At 46.9% G+C, this 20437-nt stretch overlaps 2 protein-coding genes across 2 annotated transcripts in view; both read right to left on the bottom strand.

The window, feature by feature from the left end:
* The window catches only part of LOC149461938 (uncharacterized), a 134914-nt gene extending 120170 nt beyond the window's left edge, over positions 1 to 14744 (bottom strand). Inside the window, exons 1-2 of the mRNA XM_089677686.1 lie at positions 13734 to 14744; positions 6134 to 6148 (exon numbers count right to left, since the gene is read on the bottom strand). Coding sequence (XP_089533812.1) covers positions 6134 to 6148; positions 13734 to 14734 — 1016 coding nt within the window. The 5' untranslated portion in view covers positions 14735 to 14744. The remainder of the gene's footprint in view (positions 1 to 6133; positions 6149 to 13733) is intronic.
* LOC149461937 (uncharacterized) overlaps positions 1 to 20437 on the bottom strand; it is a 359663-nt gene that overhangs the window by 230330 nt on the left and 108896 nt on the right. The window lies entirely within an intron of this gene.

The raw sequence follows: 20437 nt of genomic DNA on the forward strand, positions 1-20437 counted from the left end.
TGTAACAACTCTTTGCTTCATGAATTCAATTTCTATTCTGTAGAAATGGAACTGCCTTATATGGAGGTCTTCAGTCATTTGTGGTTGTTATCTCTCTCGATAACAGTGCAATATATCATTGGTCATTACAATATATCATTCGTAATTCTGAATTATGTAAAACCTGCTCACACGTATTAAACTTTCAGAGATTCAGCTTGCACACTTCGGTGTCCGGAGCTTTATTCCTCCTGAGCTCAGAGGCTAGAAATTACCGAAGACATTTAAAGGCTACAGACATAGGATGAATCCTTGCAATGTCTATGGTGAAAATGAACATCTTGCTGCCAGCTGAACCCCAGAACCTCCATAAATCCAGTCTAGATACATAAATTGTGTCTGCAGCACAGAGAAGGAAGATTATCCGAGAGAAATCCAGGAATACAGGACGGGGAACACAGCTCAGGAAAGTGACCAGGGGATTACAGGCTGATATCACCCAGTCCCCGCCCTACTCTGGACCAATCAGTGAGCAGTATGGGTGGAGGAATGGATTTAGTGTTCATGACCCACCTGTGCTGATCTCTGTAGGAGTGTCCTCCTCTATAAATGTCCCCGTTATTCCATCCTCCTCCATAGACTGCTGATCATCCCTCACATACGCCTCTTCTTCTTCTGATTTCACCTCAACTTTTATATACATCAGATCTTCACCCTAAACCAAGAGAATGACAGAAGAGGTCACCTGTAAAATATGAGTTTCATTATTGTGAAATCACATACAAAATCCACACATTGTCTCCACAAGTCCATGCTCTGGATGCTCCATCCCACCAACCTTGTAATAGTGAGGGATGGTGTGATCTTCCTGTGTGGAATCCCGGGAATACAGAGGATGGGGACATCTCTCTGGTGGGTTCCTGGTATTAGGTGTCTCCATCATATCCTTGTGTCCTTCTGAAAACTCCTCCATCACTCCATACTCCTCATCCTCCTCTTTATACTCTTCTTTAACAACAATAATATAATCATCGAGGTTTCCACTCTGAAAGATATAATAAAACATTCATTGTAACAAACATGCTGTGTATAAATCACAACTACCAATAATTGTCATCATCTACCTGATGATGGTGAGGGATGGTGTGACCTTCCTGTGTGGAATCCCAGGAATACAGAGGACGGGGACATCTCTCTGGTGGGTTCCCATGACTGGATCCATCTGTAGGAAACACACACACTGACTGAATCCATTGTTTCTATGTGTTTATCAGATGATGGGGGATCTAGGTGGATCCTCCGTACTGCTCTCTCCTTTACAATAAAGTCTCCTCTTACCCGGTGATGTGAGGGGCGGCTGATTGTCCATCATGACGTCCTTGTAGAGATCCTTGTGTCCTTCTAAATACTCCCACTCCTCCATGGAGAAATAGACAGTGACACCCTGACACCTTATAGGAACCTGACACACACAATGATACAGTCACCATCCAGACACATCCCTTGTCTGTTACTGGAGAATGTCCCAGAATTCCCGGCACCGCTCACCTCTCCTGTCAGCAGCTCAGTGATCTCTCTGGTGACTTCTAGAATCTTCTTCTTCTTTCTCTCTTCTATCAGGGAGGGAGGTGGAGGCAATGTGATGTCATATGATCTCCAGACTTCACAGGAGGAAAACTCTACATCCGAACACAAATAGTAACATCAAATGATATTCCCAGAATCCTCCTCACCTCTCCATTCAGGTCTCCATTTTATTAAAGCCCCACTTCAGGCTGAGGTATAATTCCCCCCACAGGACCCCCACACTACGCAGGGTATAGGCTTGTTGCAGCATTCTGATGTCATTACATACAACGCAGGACCAACAGTCCCACTTTACATGTGAGGATACCAAGGGGCCCCACATCCTAAGAGCATCAGAAAATGCAGATGGAGGGACATTGGGAGGAGGAGCTGTGAGGTCAGTGTGATGTCATAGGATTCTCTGACTCTGGATGGAGGGACATTAGGAGGAGGAGCTGTGAGGTCAGTGTGATGTCATAGGATTGTCTGTCTCTGAATGGAGGGACATTGGGAGGAGGAGCTGTGAGGTCAGTGTGATGTCATAGAATTCTCTGACTCTGGATGGAGGGACATTTGGATGAGGATATTTGAGGGGTCCTCTATATGAGGCTCCCCTATAAACCAAATCCTTGTTCCTGGGTGCGTCCTACCTCTCCTAAACTGAAGAGTGACCTTTGACCTTTACCATCCAGAAATCTGTCCGGAATCTGTGGAAGTAAGCTGTCATGTGATCAGGTGACGTGCGGAGGAACGGAGTGTAAATAGCAGACAATTGTCTCCAGAGCCCCTAATGGTGGGGATGGATTTGGCGGCGTGCTGGTGCCAAGTTTCCTCCCCCCAGGGTCACTGCAGGTGAGGAGAAAAGCTGTGTAAGAGGATATGGAGGAGAGATGAGGAGGAGATCCAGGAATCAGGAGAAAGGTCAGGGCAAGCAACAGACGAGCGCATCCAAGAGACCAAGCCGGGGTCACTACACAGAAAATCAATCCAAGGAAACAACAGGCAGGACGAGGAATAGCAAGAAGGAGCTGAGAGACAAATGAGAATATTGCTCAGCCAATGGGAGATGATCTCAGCATGACTTCCATCATGAAGGAGATGAGGGGGAGGGGAGGAAGTCACTGAAGGTGACCATAGATCCATGGAAATTCAGCTGGTTCAGCAGGGATCGCTCACATTTCCATCCATGTGTGGCCACTGCCGGATAAAAGCCACTCCCCCAGCGGCTGCAGCCAATAGCTTCAGTGCTGATCTGTGTATTCTGAGAGCGGAGGAGTCCCCCCATTGTCAGAATACAAGAGTGCAGCGGGGAGGATTCCCCCATCCACCTCCAATGTGTGGATGGGGGAATCACTTCTGTTTTTATGCTCATCCCGCTGGCTGAACGATAAAACTGAACCATGTAGGCCAGCTTTGGGGGCAAATATATTATCATCAACTCCTCCCCCTGAAGGGGTTCATCTACATATTACCTCCTCTGCTGCCAGATCCAGGAATGTCGACTCTCTACTTCCTCATTCATAGAACTTCCTGTCTGTACCTGACATCACTTCCTGTCTGTCCCTGACATCACTTCCTGTCTGTAGTTCATACAGACTTCCTGTCTGGGTAGAAGTGAGATCCCCACCTTGTGGAGCTCAGAGGAACTGCAGCCCCGAGAAGCGTCTGGTAGTGTGACCCCGGCCTTGTGCTGGGTGTTTATGGACTGTAGATCCTTATAGAGGGGTCACCTCCACTCCCACCAAGGGGGACAGAAATATATGACTGCTCGGGGGACACATTTTGGCTCCTCTGATTTTGCAGTAAATGTGATTGCATTAGTCCCGTTGATTTTCGTATTTCCATGTAATAAAAGGTGTCACTCGATGTCGGGTTCCCCTTTTTCTCCTCCCTGAGTGTGTATTTAGAGGCGGAGCTCCTGCTGGAATGGCGGTTGGAGGCGGAGTCTAGGAGGGAGACTGACAGAACCCGCAGCAGACTTGCAGGAGGGAGCGAGGAGGATTCGGTTCCTTTACCATCGGAGATGAGGAGAGTGTGAAGGATGTTTCTGACTCTGGGAGCTGAAAAGCTGGGAGTCCTATTGGTGTGGTGAGGGGGAAGCACTACTAGGGGGCGCCCTCACCATCCCGTGTACAAGAGGTGGAAGAAGGCGGGGCTACACTACAGCTGACACAGTTTGGAGGGCGGAGCACTTTCACACCTTATCAACTTTTCACTGATTGGTGGATTTTTGTAGTAAAATAAGTGGATTGAAGTAGATGCAAAGTGGAAGCGGTGGACTTGCAGAGAACACTATACTGAGCACACAATATTGTCTGTCTCCATGGATTTGCACAGGATTTGAGATGATTTCCTATAGCAGCAAATCTGATGAGATGAATGAATGTAGCGCCCCCTCCTGGTCAGGTCTAGGATGTGTAGTCAGGTAAAGCATAGCTGTGTTTCTCTGCTCACCAGAGAGGCTGACAGGTAAATTCAGTCGGTATTCTGAGTTACAGAGAGCTGTGATTGATTAGTCAGGTCTGCTCATGCTGCTCTGGTTCTGTTGGAGTTTGTCTGATTTCTGCCCGCCTTCAGGAAGCTATGAGAGTCTTCCAGAACATGGGAATTGGCTAGACAAATGACCAGCATGAATATGGATACAGTCCTGGCCAATTGCAGGGGAGGGTGGCCCCATTGCATGCTGGGAGTGGTATTTATACTCTGAGAGCACATGGGTTCAGTGTCTTTCCTTGGAGAGGATTGCACCAGCCAGGCTGGAGGCAGGCTGCCTCGCCTGGCACTTGCTGTTATGTGGCCTCGGGTGGGTGACCTGAGGGCCTGAAGTTAGAGAGAGTGACCCTGATTCTACAGTAAGCTGACTGAGGGGAGCTGTCTGCCAAAGCTCTGTCTGGTGTCACTGGAGAGAGTGGCTTGGAAGATTGGAAGGAGGCAACCATTCTGTCCTTGGACCTGTGAGTGCAAACTCTGAGAGATCTGGGGGGCTCTGTGTGCTTGTTACCCCTCTGGTGCTTGATAGTCAGCCTGGGTCTGAGAAAGGGAGCCCTGCCTAGTGTTCTGCAGAGCTTGTCCAAGTATTGCTACTGCTAATGGGACTTGGCTCTCCTACAACTACTTGCTGCTATTTGTTACTGAGAAGTCTGCTATCTACTGTCAGCCGAGACTTCACAAGTCTTCTACTAAGAGATCAGCTAGATGTCCTCAGTGTGAAGAGTTCTGATTCTGGAGGATCCAACTACATTCCCCATCCCTATCCCCAGTTCTACAATAAACTCCAAACACAAAACATCCCCTAGACTGGTCATTGGAGACAACGAGCAGAAGTGTGTGTGTTTGCCTTGCTGTGGGGCAAAGCAAAGGGGAACCGGGGGCAACATTCAGCTCCTTCTGAGGTAGTGCTACATGAAGTCAGTGTAAAGTGGAGGCAGTAGATCTGCAGGGAACTGCATCTTGAGCACAGAGCACTTTGTTGTATATGGATTTGCACATGGTTCAGTATTCTCAATTTACTGGCAAACAACACAAGATCAATGAAGTAGGTGTAAAGTGGAAGCAGTAGATCCGCAGAAAATAATATTTTGAGTAGGGATGGGCTAACGGTTGGAGACAAACATAAGTTCGACTCGAACATTAGCCGTTTGAGTGTTCACCATTATGCAGGAAGTTTGCCCGCGTGCCCAAACAATGTAAAACATGCCTTGTGATTGGCCAAAACATTGCACCTGACCACAGGTCAGGTGCAACGCTTTGGCCAATAACAGCTGAGTTCTCAGGAAGAGCCATGATTGGCCAAAGTGCTGGCTGTATTATTGAACCACAACATGCAGAAGAGGTGGTGGAGTGGATAAGTCAGTCATCCTCATCCTCTGTCACCCAGGCTCATACTATTTTGCCTTCCACCACAGCTGCCAAAGTGTCCTGTTCCTCCGGCTCCTTGTCCACCACAGCTGCTCCTTCCGTAGCCCCACCATCATGCATGGAGGAGTCACCAGAATGATTGGATCATAGTGTCAGTCCCATGCTGCTGGAGGATGTGCAGCAATCTGAATGCTGTGATGTTGGTTCCCAGGATGAGGAAAGGAGTGACGTGAGCCTAGAGAGAGGGGGCGCCAGTGAGGGAAAAGAAATGGTCAGTCCTGTTCCCCCAGCCGCAGCACACTGCCAAGTTGGCTCCATTAATGAGGAGGAAGGGGATGATGAGGTCACTGACCATACTTGGGTGCCTGAGAGAACAGAGGAGGACAGTGAGGAGGAGGCAGAACTCCAACAAGGCAGGAGGTCCTCCAGGGACAGGCATAAGGGCAGCCAACCAATGGCATCACACGACAGAGCTCCACAGGTGGGGGCGCTGCTGACTCCATGCAGACTTCCACAAGTTCTCTGGTGTGGGCTTTCTTCAACACATGTGCAGCATTGCTGTTTGCAGTCTTTGACTGAAGCAGACCAAGCGTGGCCAAAACACCAGCCACTTGGGCACCACATACTTGACAAGACGTATGATGAGCTGCCATGCAGCCCGCTGGTAACAGCACCTGAAAGACCCAGAAAAAGTGCAGACTTCTCCTTGCTCCTCATCTGGGATCTCTACTGTAAAACGTCAGGTCTTCTCAACAGCCTCCACTGAGAGGAGTGATGGTACAGCAGTGGGTGGCCCATCTGACAGCAGGACACCACCTGTTCATTTCAGCAGGAACATTTCACTACCCCATTTGCTGAACCGTGAAAAAAAGACTGTCCCACCCATCCACATTCTATCCTGGCCAAATTGCTGCGTTACAACTGCTGCCTTTCCATCTGGTGGACTCTTCCCCCTTCCGGGAATTTGCAGAATGTTCTGTATCACAGTGACAGGTTCCGAAAAGACAATTTGTTTCATGCAAGGCCATTCCAGCTCTGTACCATCATGTGGAAGGTCATGTTTTGGCCTTGTTGGACAAGGTGGTCAGCAGCAAGGTCCACATTACTGACACGTGGTCCAGCAGGCACAGTCAGGGATGGTACATATCCGTCACGGCACACTGGGTAACTCTGCTAGCAGCTGGGAAGGATGCAGGACAGGGTTCAGTTCTGGAGCTTGTTCCACCACCATGCCTCCAAAAACCTGGTGGTGATTCTGCCACATCTGTCTGCTCCACCCCCTCCCCTTCCTCTGCCTCTATGGCCTCTTCTGCTGAATTGTCCTCTGAACCAGCAGTGCTCCATAAGCGTTCAAGGGGCTATGTGATCAGTCAGGATAAAAGATGCCACGTGGTGCTTCAGCTGGTCTGTCTAAGGGACAGGAACCACACCGGGCCAGAGATTCTGTCAGCTATGAAGGGGCTCTCTGCCCTCCAACAGGGACACTTGACACATGTCCTGAATTTGGTGGTGCAGCGCTTCTTGAACAGGTACCCAGGCTTTCAAGATCTTCTGAGGCAGGCCAGAAAAGTCTGGCCATTTGTGGTGGTCATACACGGCCAGTGTTCAGCTGGCTAAAATTCAACCTGCCCACCAACCGACTCATTTGTGACATGCCCACTCGGTGGAACTCCACTTTGGTGATGCTGCAGTGGCTGCACACACAGCAGAGGGCCAACAATGTGTACCTGTGTGAGAATGGCACAAGGACAGGCTCAGGGGAGCTTGGCTTCTTCTCACCTCACCAGTGGCTGCTGACAATGGATGCATGCGCTGTCCTGTCACCATCTGAGGAGGCCACAAGGATGGTGAGCCGTAACACTGCATGCATCAGTGACACTATCCCTGTAGTCTTCCTGCTGGAGCACATGCTGCATGGAATCATGGACAGGGCACTGGAGGCAGAACAGCGGGAGGAAGAGGAGGATTTCCTGTCCTCTCAAGGCCCTCTTTATGCAGAAACCATTCCTGTGGGGTCACAGAACACACAGAAGGAGGAGGAAGTGGAGGAGGAGGAGGACTGCAGCAACATGGAAGTAGAGGATCACATAGAGCAGTATTCAAGGGACACTTTTCAGTCCCCAGAAACCCAGCCAGGAGTAGTACATGTCTGGGAGGAGGTAGTTCCTGACAATGTCATCCTCAGTGACCCAGAGGACTCAGAATCTCCTGCCTCCTCAAACTTACACTGCATGGGCTCCCTGATTCTGCAAAGCCTGTGTAAGGACCTGAGGATTTATGTTATCAAGAAGAGGGATCAATACTGGTTGGCAACCCTTCTTGATCCACGTTACAAGGGTCAAGGTGCAGAGCTCATCCAGTCTTCCCAGAGGGAGCAGAGGATGAAACATCTTGAGGATGCCTTGAAAGAAAAATTGTGCAACACCTTTCCAGACACTGGGAGGTTACCATTTCCTGGACAACGTGTTTCTGAGGCTTCATTCTGTCAAATGAAGAGCGGTGGAGAAGGCGGCCAGCTGACCGATACCTTTAAACAGTTCTTTAGTCCTCAGTGCCCAGGACTGTTAGGTTTAGGCACCCATCGGCAGGGTCTGCATCATATAGTGCAGGATTATCTAGGGGTAAGAGTAGACTTGGAGACCTTTCCAACTGAGCATCCACTGGGTTACTGGGTCTTGAGGATGGATCACTGGCCAGAACTTGCTCAATATGCCATCAAGGTACTGGCCTGTCCTGCATCCAGCGTGCTTTCTGAACGGACATTCAGTGCTGCTGGAGGTTTTGTGATGGATAAAAGAGTGCGTCTGTCCACAGACAATTTTTTATGTTTCAATATTTTTTATTGAGTTTTTCAAAGATAAACAGGGAAAAGAGATCAGGTTCAATCATACAACATTACAGTAGACAAATATGGTTGATCATTTTGTTGTAGATCCGCCCTCTGGACAGATGAGGTGTTGGTCTTGTTTAGCAATATCATCAGAGGTATTCATGTGCATTTGAAGAACCTTGGTGAGGAGTTTGGGGAGTTGGGGGGGTGTTAGTGGAGAGGTGGGGGAGGAGAGGATTGGGGAGGGAGGAATATAACTGGGGAATTGAGGAGATACCAGTCTTGGTGTGCGGTGTGAATTCATCTCTTGAGATGTCATCAGGGTTGTACATAACATTTTGGGTGATTTAGCCATCGGGTCCACTGGATATTGAATTTGTGATAGTAGGAAGTGTTCATTGTGGATAGTTTTTCCATTTGACATTGAGTGTTAAGGTCTGTAATTAATGAAGTGATTGAGGGGGTATTATTTGTGTTCCATAATCTAGTAATATTAATTTTGGCGGCAAAGAGTATGTGGGTAATAATTGTTCGGGAATGAGGAGGGAGTTTCTCTATTCCGATGTGTAGGAGTGCTAATGAGGGGTTCAGGACTAACGGAATTTTGTTTATTTCAGAGATTAATAGGAATGTAGTATTCCAGGAGTGAAGCCATCTGCATGACCACAAAATGTGGATTGTTGAGCCTGGCTCACCACAGAGTCTCCAACATGTAGGAGAATGTTTCGGGTAGTATATGGAGAGTTTAACCGGGGTCAGGTACCATTGGTGGAGTATTTTTAAGTATGACTCCCAGTGGGAGCTACATCGGGTAGCTTTAGAAGTGATGCTGAAGGTATTTTCCCAGCATTTTAAAGTTATTTGGGTTGATAGGATTTTTTCCCAACTGGTTATGGAGGTTGTTTGTAGAATAAATTGTGAGTTTATGAGGTGTGTATAGAAAGTGGATATACCTTTACCCGGGTATTGGGGTTTGGTGAAGAAGATGTAGGCTGTGTTTGGTATTATAGTATTGTGGGGTAAATTAGTTGTTAGTAGACAATGAGCGATTCTGAGGTATGTAACATTTTCAGCAGTAGGAATCAGGGGTGGACTGAAAACTCATGGGGCCCCCGGGCAACTGGGGATCATGGGGCCCCTGTGTCCTTGCCCACACTCAAAACACACCCAAAAAAGCCTATAAAAGGTACCAGGGGCATTTTATGGGGCCCCCTACTGACCCCGGGCCCTCGGGCAGTGCCCTAGTGCTCGAATGGTCAGTCTGCCCCTGGTAGGAATATTATATTTGGATTGGAGAGTTTGGAAGGGGTAAAAGGAATGATTGGTGTAGAGGTCCCTTATGTTGGTTATTCCTTGTTTTGTCCATTGAGATAGGTCCAGTGAGGGGATGAAGAGGTATAGTATGTTGGTTGGAGTAGGTACATGTTTAATGTCTTTGAATTTAGTGGATAGAAGGTCCCGCCAAGCTTGTAGGGAGGCTACGATGCAGGGATGATTTAGTTGGGGTGGTATGCGTTTGGACGGTAGGGTCAAGAGTATATTTTGGGGTTTAAGTGGTTGAAAAGGGAGGGCTTCCATTATGGACTAGATTTTTTCCTTCGAAGGATTCCACCAGAAATATAATTGGTCTAAGAGGGTAGCTGTGTAATAAGATTTGAGGTGTGGGAGTCCTGCTCCTCCTTTAGTTGTAGGTCTGATTAGAAGATTGGTGGTACATCCTGGTTTTTTCGAGTTCCATATGAATTTTGTGAGAATTGTTTGTAGTTTAGAGAAGAATGAATTAGGGACTGGTAAGGGGAGTGTGCGGAATATATAAAAGATTTTGGGTAAAATATACCTTTTTAGTGTCGCCACGCGGCCTAGTTTGGAGAGTTTGGAGGTACGTAAAGTGTTTAGTTCTCGGGGTATAGTTTCAAGCAATATTTTGTGGTTTGCTGTGTATAGATGGTCTGTCGCTGGTGTGAGTCTGATTCCTAGGTAAGGAATGCTGTTTGTTTCCCATGAAAATGGGAATTGTTTAGCTAGTTGAGTTTGGAGTTGGGTCCACAGACAATTTTGAGAAAAAAATATTTTGTCCAGTAAAAAATTTTTAAATCAAATTTCGTCATAAATTTCGGCCAAAATGTATTCTGCTCCATGTCTTTGCTAAGGAAAAATCCCAATACGTGTAAATTAATTGGTTTATGTGAAAGTTATAGCATTTACAAATGGTGGTATATATACTGGAATTTTTTTTTCTACTAAAAAATGGTGGCGATCAGTGACTTATAGAGGCGATCAGTGACTTATGGCGACGATCAGTGACATATGGTGGCGATCAGTGACTTATGGTGGCGATCAGTGACTTATGGCGGCGATCAGTGACTTATGGCGACGATCAGTGACATATGGTGGCGATCAGCGACTTATGGTGGCGATCAGCGACATATGGTGGCGATCAGCGACTTATGCAAGAATAACTGAAGGGTTATGGTGTCAGTCCTGCTGCAGCAGGTTCTATACAATGTACAGATCTGCAACTTTTGCAGGTAGTTTAAGGGGACCCCCATGCATGATATTGAAAGGAATATTTTTTTTTTTACATTAAGCAATGAGAAATGACTGCCCCTTTACTCTTTGAAAATATGTTTTTCCCTGATTTATGTCCCTCAGGGCAGTCCCCGAGTCCCCATACCACTTTTATGGCCAATACCGTACATATAAACCTTCAGATTGGGCACTTTTGAATTAGCATGTTCGAGTCCCATAGACTTAAAGTAGGTTCGATGTTCACAAACTTGGTCTGTTTGAATGTTTTACCGTGAACCGTACCGGGAGGTGTTCAGTCCATAACAACTGGCGTGCACCAGAACGTGTGATTGCACAATTCCATACACAAGAATGCGCACCAGAATGAGCATGCGCATTAGTATTAGCAGGTGACCAATTTCTGCACATTCTGGGCACTGCCTGTGCACAGACGTTCATCCAGAGGAACCAGCTCATCTATTGGCATGCCCTCCATGACAGTTTGGTTTAATATTGTTGGGTTAATCCCCTTAAATCCAGTTCCACAGCATGCAAGTACTACCAGCTCCTGGCTTCTTGGAAGATCTCCCGGGACAAGGATAAAGGATTGAGCCCAGCACTGTAATCAGGACGCTTGCTACGTGTGGCAGTCTTTCCCCTTGTAGATCCCACAGAATGCTGCTGTATTCACACTGTCCTCTTTGCTCTCTGCTGCTTCAGGTCTCAATCCCATTTACTCCTTACTGTTGGATGTGTCCTCCTGAGCCGGCCTGAGCCCGACCTGGAGGATGCCCCCGCCAGACCTAGGGGTCACCTCCCAGGTACCGACAGTCTCCTCAGAACTCCATCTTCCACCCAACCCCTCTGTCAGCCTGACTCTCCCATATTGATAGGCCAGTCCACCACTCTACCAGGGCCTCCAAAGATGTGATTGGCCGTACTCTCCATGAATATGTAGGTTAGGCCTCTACCCCATCCTGCCCACCGATTTCTGGAAGGGTCTATGGTCCTCCAGGGTCAGGAGAAGGTGATAGAGCCACAACTTGTGGAGTCATCCAGCTGACCTGCAATAACTTGACAACTACTATGAGTCTGAAGACATTCTTTGACAAGTCCTTTATTGAAACACCAAAAAACCCATCCCCCGAAGTAGATCTAACATCAGTCACAATGTCCACCACCACTACCATAGTCCTGAGCTCAGATCCACTGTGTAGATGACTAGTGGCAGGTCGCTGAGTACCCGTCTCATCAGCTCAGGTATTTCTTTCACACAGACTTCCATCCAAAGACAGTGACCAGTCCATGGGCTTAGCTTTGTTATTTTATGAGGGGAATTCAACTTGGATACAGAAATAGGGATTATGGGATGCCCAATTGGCTTGAATCAATGGAAGGGGGACACTACCCTCCTATCGGGCAGCACAGTGACTAAGTGGTTAGCACTTCTGCCTGGCAGTACTCGGGTCACCGGTTCAAATCCCAACCATAGCACCACCTGCCTGGAGTTTGCATGTTCTCCCTGTGCCTGCGTGGGTTTCCTCCGGGTACTCCGGTTTCCTCCCACATGCCAAAGACATGCTGGTAGGTTAATTGGCTCCTGTCTAAATTGGCCCTAGTATGTGTATGTATGAATGTAAGTTAGGAACCTTAGATTGTACACCCCTTGAGGGTTAGGGACTGATGTGAATGTACAATATATATGTAAAGCGCTGTGTAAATTGATGGCGCTATATAAGTACCTGAAATAAATTAATAAATAAATAATGTATAAAGCAGATCCTGGACTTTTCTTTTCCTGAAAGCCATCAGTCCCTGCAGATCAGGTCTCGATCCCATTCACTCCTTACTATTGAATGTAACCTTCTGAGCCAGCCCAGCCCCCCTCGGACCTAGGGGACCCTACCCATGCACCGACAGGCTCCTCAGCACTCCCAACCCCTCTGTCAGCCTGACTCTTCCATATTTATAGTCCAGTCCACCAAATCTGAAAATGGCCAGACCGCCATGAATATGCAGATTAGGCCTCCACCCCTTCCTGTTTACTGACTTCTGGAAGGTTCTGTGGTCCTCCAGGGTCAGGAGGAGGTGATAGAGCTACAACCAGTCGAGTAATCCAGCTGACCTGCAATAACCCGACCTCAATCACAGACTCAAACAACTACCATGAGTCCTACACAATGATTTTACCTATGATACACTACACTATTCTAGTAGCACATTAGAGGGCGCTACAAGTACAGGAGTAAGATCTCAGGAATCTGTATGAAACCCGGCCTGACAGGAAACGAAGGGGTCTAATTATAATTCATAGGAAAAATGTGACAATCACTTATTCAGACATTACAAATTCTGCCCATTTTGTTCCTAGAAAAGTGATTTCCTATGATAAGCAGCGCCACCTAGTGACCATAATGATGTACTTTTCCTGAAATACCTCCATCAGTAAATATAGCACACTATGATATTATGGTCACCAGATGGAGCCAACGATGTGATGAAATAAAATAAGACCACCACTCATTACAGCTGAGCGAATGACAATCACCTTTATTCAACAATCAGAAGAAAAAATAAACCTCCAAGTGTTTGTGAAATCTCCCACCACAAAATGTACTCAGCCAATGACAGGTCAGGACTCCATTTTTATTCTTCTCCTGCTATCAATGGCCATCCCAGTCCCACACTTCATCCATGTCTTTGGGGGCCTCTGATCTCCTCATGGACTGTTTCTTCCATGATGAAGGTCAACCATGGAGTATATCTGAGGTATATATCAGGGTGTGCTTCTTCCCCACATGAGAGCTGGGATGTCCAGCAACGTTCATCTAGAAGACATTTCCCGCACTCAAGGCACTAATACACCTCCAGGGTTGTGTGGGACCCCTGATGTACAGGAAGACAGGACTTCAGTGAGGAACATTTCCCTCACTCAGGATAGGAAAGTGGCTTCTTCCCCGTGTGAGATCTCTGATGTGTGTAAAGATGGGACTTGTCTGAAAAACATTTCCCACACTCAGGACAGGAATACGGCTTCACTCCTGTGTGGGTTCTCTGATGTGTGTTAAGATTGGATTTATCTGAAAAACATTTCCCACACTCAGGACAGGAATACGGCTTCTCCCCCGTGTGAGATCTCTGATGTGTGTAAAGATTGGACTTTTGTGAAAAACATTTCCCGCACACAGGACAGGAATATGGCTTTTCACCCGTGTGAGATCTCTGATGTGTGTAAAGATTGTATTTATCTGAAAAACATTTCCCGCATTCAGAACAGCAAAGTGGCTTCTCTGCCGTGTGAGATCTTTGATGTATGGAAAGACAGGACTTCTGTGAAAAACATTTCCCGCACTCAGGACAAGAATACGGCTTCTCCCCTGTGTGAGATCTCTGATGTGTTACAAGTTTTGATTTTTCTACAAAACATTTCCCACATTCAAGGCAAGAATATGGCTTCTCCCCCGTGTGAGATCTCTGATGTCTGTAAAGGTAGGAAATATGTGAAAAACATTTCCCGCACTCAGGACAGCAATGCAGCTTCTCCCCCACATGAGATATCTGGTGTGTGTAAAGATAGGACTTCTGTGAAAAACATTTCCCGCACTCAGAACAGGAAAGTGGCTTCTCCCCCGTGTGAGATCTGTGATGTCTGACAAGATTCGACTTTTGTGAAAAACTTTTCCCGCACTCAGGACAGGAATATGGTTTTTCCCCTGTGTGAGACCTTTTATGCCTATTAACAAGGAATTTAGAATGGAAACCCTTCCCGCACTCAGCGCAGGAGAAGCTCTTCCCTGTTGGAAGGCCGGCCGGGTCCCGAACAGTCTGAGGTTCCTCAGGATACGAGGAATCCGATGGTCCATCTACACTGGGTGGTGCCAAATAAACATTGGAGGGAGCCGGGTTTTCTCCTGGACTATACTGTGTGAAGTCCTCATCTTCTACTTTCCAGTCTGGAGACAAAGTGAGACAGTCCTCGGAGGTTTTCCTCATCTCCCGGCCATGGACTAAAATACAAAGACAAAGATTATTACTAGACAGGAGCTGATTGGTTCCCCCAAACCAGGACTCCACCCACATCAGGCAGCTTGGTCTCTGAGGAGCGCACAATTCCACCCTCAAGGGAACTAGGAAATGGCTCCTCTGATCTCCTACCAGGTCATTTCTTTATTCATGGACCTTAGTCAGAGAGTGAGGAAACAACCAGAACTGTCTTTTATAGGAGGGACAATGATGAGGGGATTATAGGACGAGGGTCCCCACCCCCTCTATCACTCATCGCCATCTTCCCAACACAAGAAGTACTGCACTTCCTTATTTACTCCATGATTTAGTCATGAAGAACAGCGGGGCTGAGCCCCACCAGAGGTCAGAGAGTGAGGATGGGGGGAGAACAACCAAGATGAAGACTGGACTGATCCTGAAGACCACCATCATTGGGGTATTGACTCCTCCCTCATTATCACTTTCTGTTTAAGGGTCCAAAGTTGGAGGATGTTATCACATTATTATCACCATGTAAAACTCTGTGCTCCAATCACATCATCCGATATAAAATGTCCAGCTGGTAGGAAATGGGGGGAACAAAAGAGAATCCATATTATGCGTATATATAGCAGTGGGGGGAGGGGGGAGAGCAGAAGTCAGAAGTATGTAATGTACAACTTATTATAGGATACAAATCTTAGGAATATACTGTATAGTACCAAAATGATGTATTGTACAACATAAAGTATATAGCGCAGGGTTAGGACTCATATTATTAATATTCCTGTATCAGAAATCCAGGAATACAGGACGGGGAACACAGCTCAGGAAAGTGACCAGGGGATTACAGGCTGATATCACCCAGTCCCCGCCCTACTCTGGACCAATCAGTGAGCAGTATGGGTGGAGGAATGGATTTAGTGTTCATGACCCACCTGTGCTGATCTCTGTAGGAGTGTCCTCCTCTATAAATGTCCCCGTTATTCCATCCTCCTCCATAGACTGCTGATCATCCCTCACATACGCCTCTTCTTCTTCTGCTTTCACCTCAAATTCTATATCTATCAGATCTTCACCCTAAACCAAGAGAATGAGAGAAAATATCATCTGTAAAATAAAAACTCACATAAACAATCCACACATCATCTCCACAAGTTCATGTTCTAGATTCTCCATCCCACCAACCTTGTAATAGTGAGGGATGGTGTGACCTTCCTGTGTGGAATCCCGGGAATACAGAGGACGGGGACATCTCTCTGGTGGGTTCCTGGTATTAGGTGGCTCCATCATATCCTTGTGTCCTTCTGAAAACTCCTCCATCACTCCATACTCCTCTTTATACTCTTCTTTAACATCAATATTATCATCCCCGAGGATTCCACTCTGAAAGATATAATAAAACATTCATTGTAACAAACATGCTGTGTATAAATCACAACTACCAATAATTGTCATCATCTACCTGATGATGGTGAGGGATGGTGTGACCTTCCTGTGTGGAATCCCGGGAATACAGAGGACGGGGACATCTCTCTGGTGGGTTCCCATGACTGGATCCATCTGTAGGAAACACACACACTGACTGAATCCATTGTTTCTATGTGTTTATCAGATGATGGGGGATCTAGGTGGATCCTCCGTACTGCTCTCTCCTTTACAATAAAGTCTCCTCTTACCCGGTGATGTGAGGGGCGGCTGATTGTCCATCATGACGTCCTTGTAGAGATCCTTGTGTCCTTCTAAATACTCCCACTCCTCCATGGAGAAATAGACAGTGACACCCTGACACCTTATAGGAACCTGACACACACAATGATACAGTCACCATCCAGACACATCCCTTGTCTGTTACTGGAGAATGTCCCAGAATTCCCGGCACCGCTCACCTCTCCTGTCAGCAGCTCCATCATCTTCTTGGTGACTTCTAGAATCTTCTGCATGTTGTGTCTCTCAGGGTTTAGGGAGTCACATGGAGGCACTGTGATGGTCATATGATCACCTGACTTCAGAAGAGGAAATCTCTGTATTGAGGAACCAATAGGAATATCATGTTAGACTCCCAGAATCCTCCTCACCTCTCCGGTCAGGTCTGTGTTTTATTAATAGAGATAAGAGTGATGTCATGTGACCTCCCAGAATCCTCCTCACCTCTCCGGTCAGGTCTGTGTTTTATGAATAGAGATGAGAGTGATGTCATGTGAACTCCCAGAATCCTCCTCACCTCTCCGGTCAGGTCTGTGTTTTATTAATAGAGATAAGAGTGATGTCATGTGACCTCCCAGAATCCTCCTCACCTCTCCGGTCAGGTCTGTGTTTTATTAATAGAGATAAGTGATGTCATGTGATCTCCCAGAATCCTCCTCACCTCTCCGGTCAGGTCTGTGTTTTATGAATAGAGATGAGAGTGATGTCATGTGAACTCCCAGAATCCTCCTCACCTCTCCGGTCAGGTCTGTGTTTTATTAATAGAGATAAGAGTGATGTCATGTGACCTCCCAGAATCCTCCTCACCTCTCCGGTCAGGTCTGTGTTTTATTAATAGAGATAAGTGATGTCATGTGATCTCCCAGAATCCTCCTCACCTCTCCGGTCAGGTCTGTGTTTTATGAATAGAGATGAGAGTGATGTCATGTGACCTCCCAGAATCCTCCTCACCTCTCCGGTCAGGTCTGTGTTTTATTAATAGAGATAAGAGTGATGTCATGTGACCTCCCAGAATCCTCCTCACCTCTCCGGTCAGGTCTGTGTTTTATTAATAGAGATAAGAGTGATGTCATGTGACCTCCCAGAATCCTCCTCACCTCTCCGGTCAGGTCTGTGTTTATTAATAGAGATAAGAGTGATGTCATGTGACCTCCCAGAATCCTCCTCACCTCTCCGGTCAGGTCTGTGTTTTATTATTAGAGATAAGAGTGATGTCATGTGACCTCCCAGAATCCTCCTCACCTCTCCGGTCAGGTCTGTGTTTTATTAATAGAGAGAAGAGTGATGTCATGTGACCTCCCAGAATCCTCCTCACCTCTCCGGTCAGGTCTGTGTTTTATTAATAGAGAGAAGAGTGATGTCATGTGACCTCCCAGAATCCTCCTCACCTCTCCGGTCAGGTCTGTGTTTTATTAATAGAGATAAGTGATGTCATGTGATCTCCCAGAATCCTCCTCACCTCTCCGGTCAGGTCTGTGTTTTATGAATAGAGATGAGAGTGATGTCATGTGAACTCCCAGAATCCTCCTCACCTCTCCGGTCAGGTCTGTGTTTTATTAATAGAGATGAGAGTGATGTCATGTGACCTCCCAGAATCCTCCTCACCTCTCCGGTCAGGTCTGTGTTTTATTAATAGAGATAAGAGTGATGTCATGTGACCTCCCAGAATCCTCCTCACCTCTCCGGTCAGGTCTGTGTTTATTAATAGAGATAAGAGTGATGTCATGTGACCTCCCAGAATCCTCCTCACCTCTCCGGTCAGGTCTGTGTTTTATTATTAGAGATAAGAGTGATGTCATGTGACCTCCCAGAATCCTCCTCACCTCTCCGGTCAGGTCTGTGTTTTATTAATAGAGAGAAGAGTGATGTCATGTGACCTCCCAGAATCCCCCTCACCTCTCCGGTCAGCAGGTAGATGATCTCCAGGGTGAGGTTTAGTATCTTCTCAGTCATGTGACTCTGGTCCTCCTCCATCTTTATTGGTGTGGTCATGTGATCTATGTTGGTTTCTCTGTAGACAGATAGCCAAAAATGATCTGAATTGTATTAGTTGTACAATGTTAGGATGGGGATGTAAGGGGTTAATAGGCAGGCTGCTCCTAGTGGATATTGGAACAGGTAGATTGGGTTGATTGGGGGGGTCTATTTATAAAAAAACCCATGCACAATCATTCAATAAATCTACATGAAAGTCCTTTTGTGCAAATTCTTTCAGACTTTTTCCCAGCTGATACATTTTCTTTTATCATGGTCAGTAGTAAAATACCACACTGTGGCCACTAGATGGAGATGAGGAGCTCAGGAAATACATAAGTCTTTGTTACAAGAGATACAATGTAACCATTTTGGAGACTGATAGAGGGAATTAGCAATTCAATGTAACCAATGGGTGTGCAGCATACACATGTTGTAGAATAGTTGTTGAAGACCCCTATGCACACCCCCACCATCACCTTGCTGTGTGTAAACAGTGTGTACTAAATGCCCCCCCACATCTCTACAGTATAAATAAAAGCCAGGCTGCCCATTCACCTCCATCAAACTACCACAAAGACTGAGAGACCTCATATGAGAGTTGCCGCACGGGGAGATAGAAGGGGTGAGGTCCGGGAACTCATCCCCCTCCACTCCATCCGCCATGCCGGTCCCAGGCCTGCAGGGGGGGCAGAGGAGCCGGGGTACATGGAGGAGGTAGTCAGGTGTGGGGGGAGGGTGAGATCTTCAAGGGAAGGGTGTGGAAGTGTAAATGTCAGTCCAACCCAAATCTGAACCTCATCCCCCATTACAGGAGACGGCTAAGGAGAGAAGGTGACACCTCTCCACAATGAGAATGATCCGGCCCCAGAAGTGGGGGAATGTTTTGCCCCTGAAGGGGGTAATCTGGGTTCCCACACTATATATGTGTGTATCATCATCTGCTGGAGATAAAAGACGTCACAGTGACTATGGAGGAAGAGGACGAACATGACTATGGAGGAAAAGGATGGACGTGACTATGGAGGAAGAGGACGGACGTGACTATGGAGGAAGAGGATGGACGTGACTATGGAAGAAGAGGACGGACATGACTATGGAGGAAGAGGACAGACATGGCTATGGAGGAAGAGAACGGACATGACAGAGAATTACTGGGTGTAAATAGAACATAACATCTTATTACCTCCTCTGCTGCAACTTCCAGCTACGTCTGATCTCTACTTTCTGTCTGACATCACTTCCTGTCTGTACCTGACATCACTTCCTGTCTGTACCTGACATCACTTCCTGTCTTCCATAGAGACTTCCAGTCTGGGTAGAAGTGAGATCCCCACCTTGTGGAGCTCAGAGGAACTGCAGCCCCGAGAAGCGTCTGGTAGTGTGACCCCGGCCTTGTGCTGGGTGTGTATGGACTGTAGATCCTTATAGAGGGGTCACCTCCACTCCCACCAAGGGGGACAGAAATATATGACTGCCTAGTCCAGCCTTTCTCAGCCAGGGTTCCTCCAAAGGTTTCTAGGGGCTCCTTCAGCAATGAACAATTCCTGTCTCTCAGTAACAACTGACATCAATGATCTGTAAGGGGGCCAGTCTTCCCACCAATGATGTAAGAATGACAACTATATAAGGGGGTCCTTCTCCCATTGGTCACCAATGTAAAGGACCACTACACTGGCCACTAGTGATGGGTCAAACACCCCTCTGTTCGGTTTGTGGTGGAATATTTGAACCTACTGAAAGTTTGTCTGTGAACTTTGAACCCAGGGGACAGTTCACTAAGCGGTATCTTCCTGATCTGAGTATATGGTGAGATCCCGCTCAGCTACTACAATCCGGTATGAGGTCTATGATGAAGTCACGCCGTATTTTACTGGTGAGACATTCATTCATGTTTCCAGTGTCAGTGGGCTTCCCCGCTGAAAGCTGAATGTCAAAAGTATTGCTGGCAATACAAATAGGCAAAACAATTGGCATGGTGTCCCCCCATCCATACCAAGCCCTTTGGGTCTGGTATGAATTTTGAGCAGA

The sequence above is a fragment of the Staurois parvus genome, unplaced genomic scaffold, assembly GCF_062004578.1.
Source record: "Staurois parvus isolate SC_StPar_1 unplaced genomic scaffold, SC_StPar_1.0 ptg000191l, whole genome shotgun sequence".
Taxonomy (NCBI): domain Eukaryota; kingdom Metazoa; phylum Chordata; class Amphibia; order Anura; family Ranidae; genus Staurois; species Staurois parvus.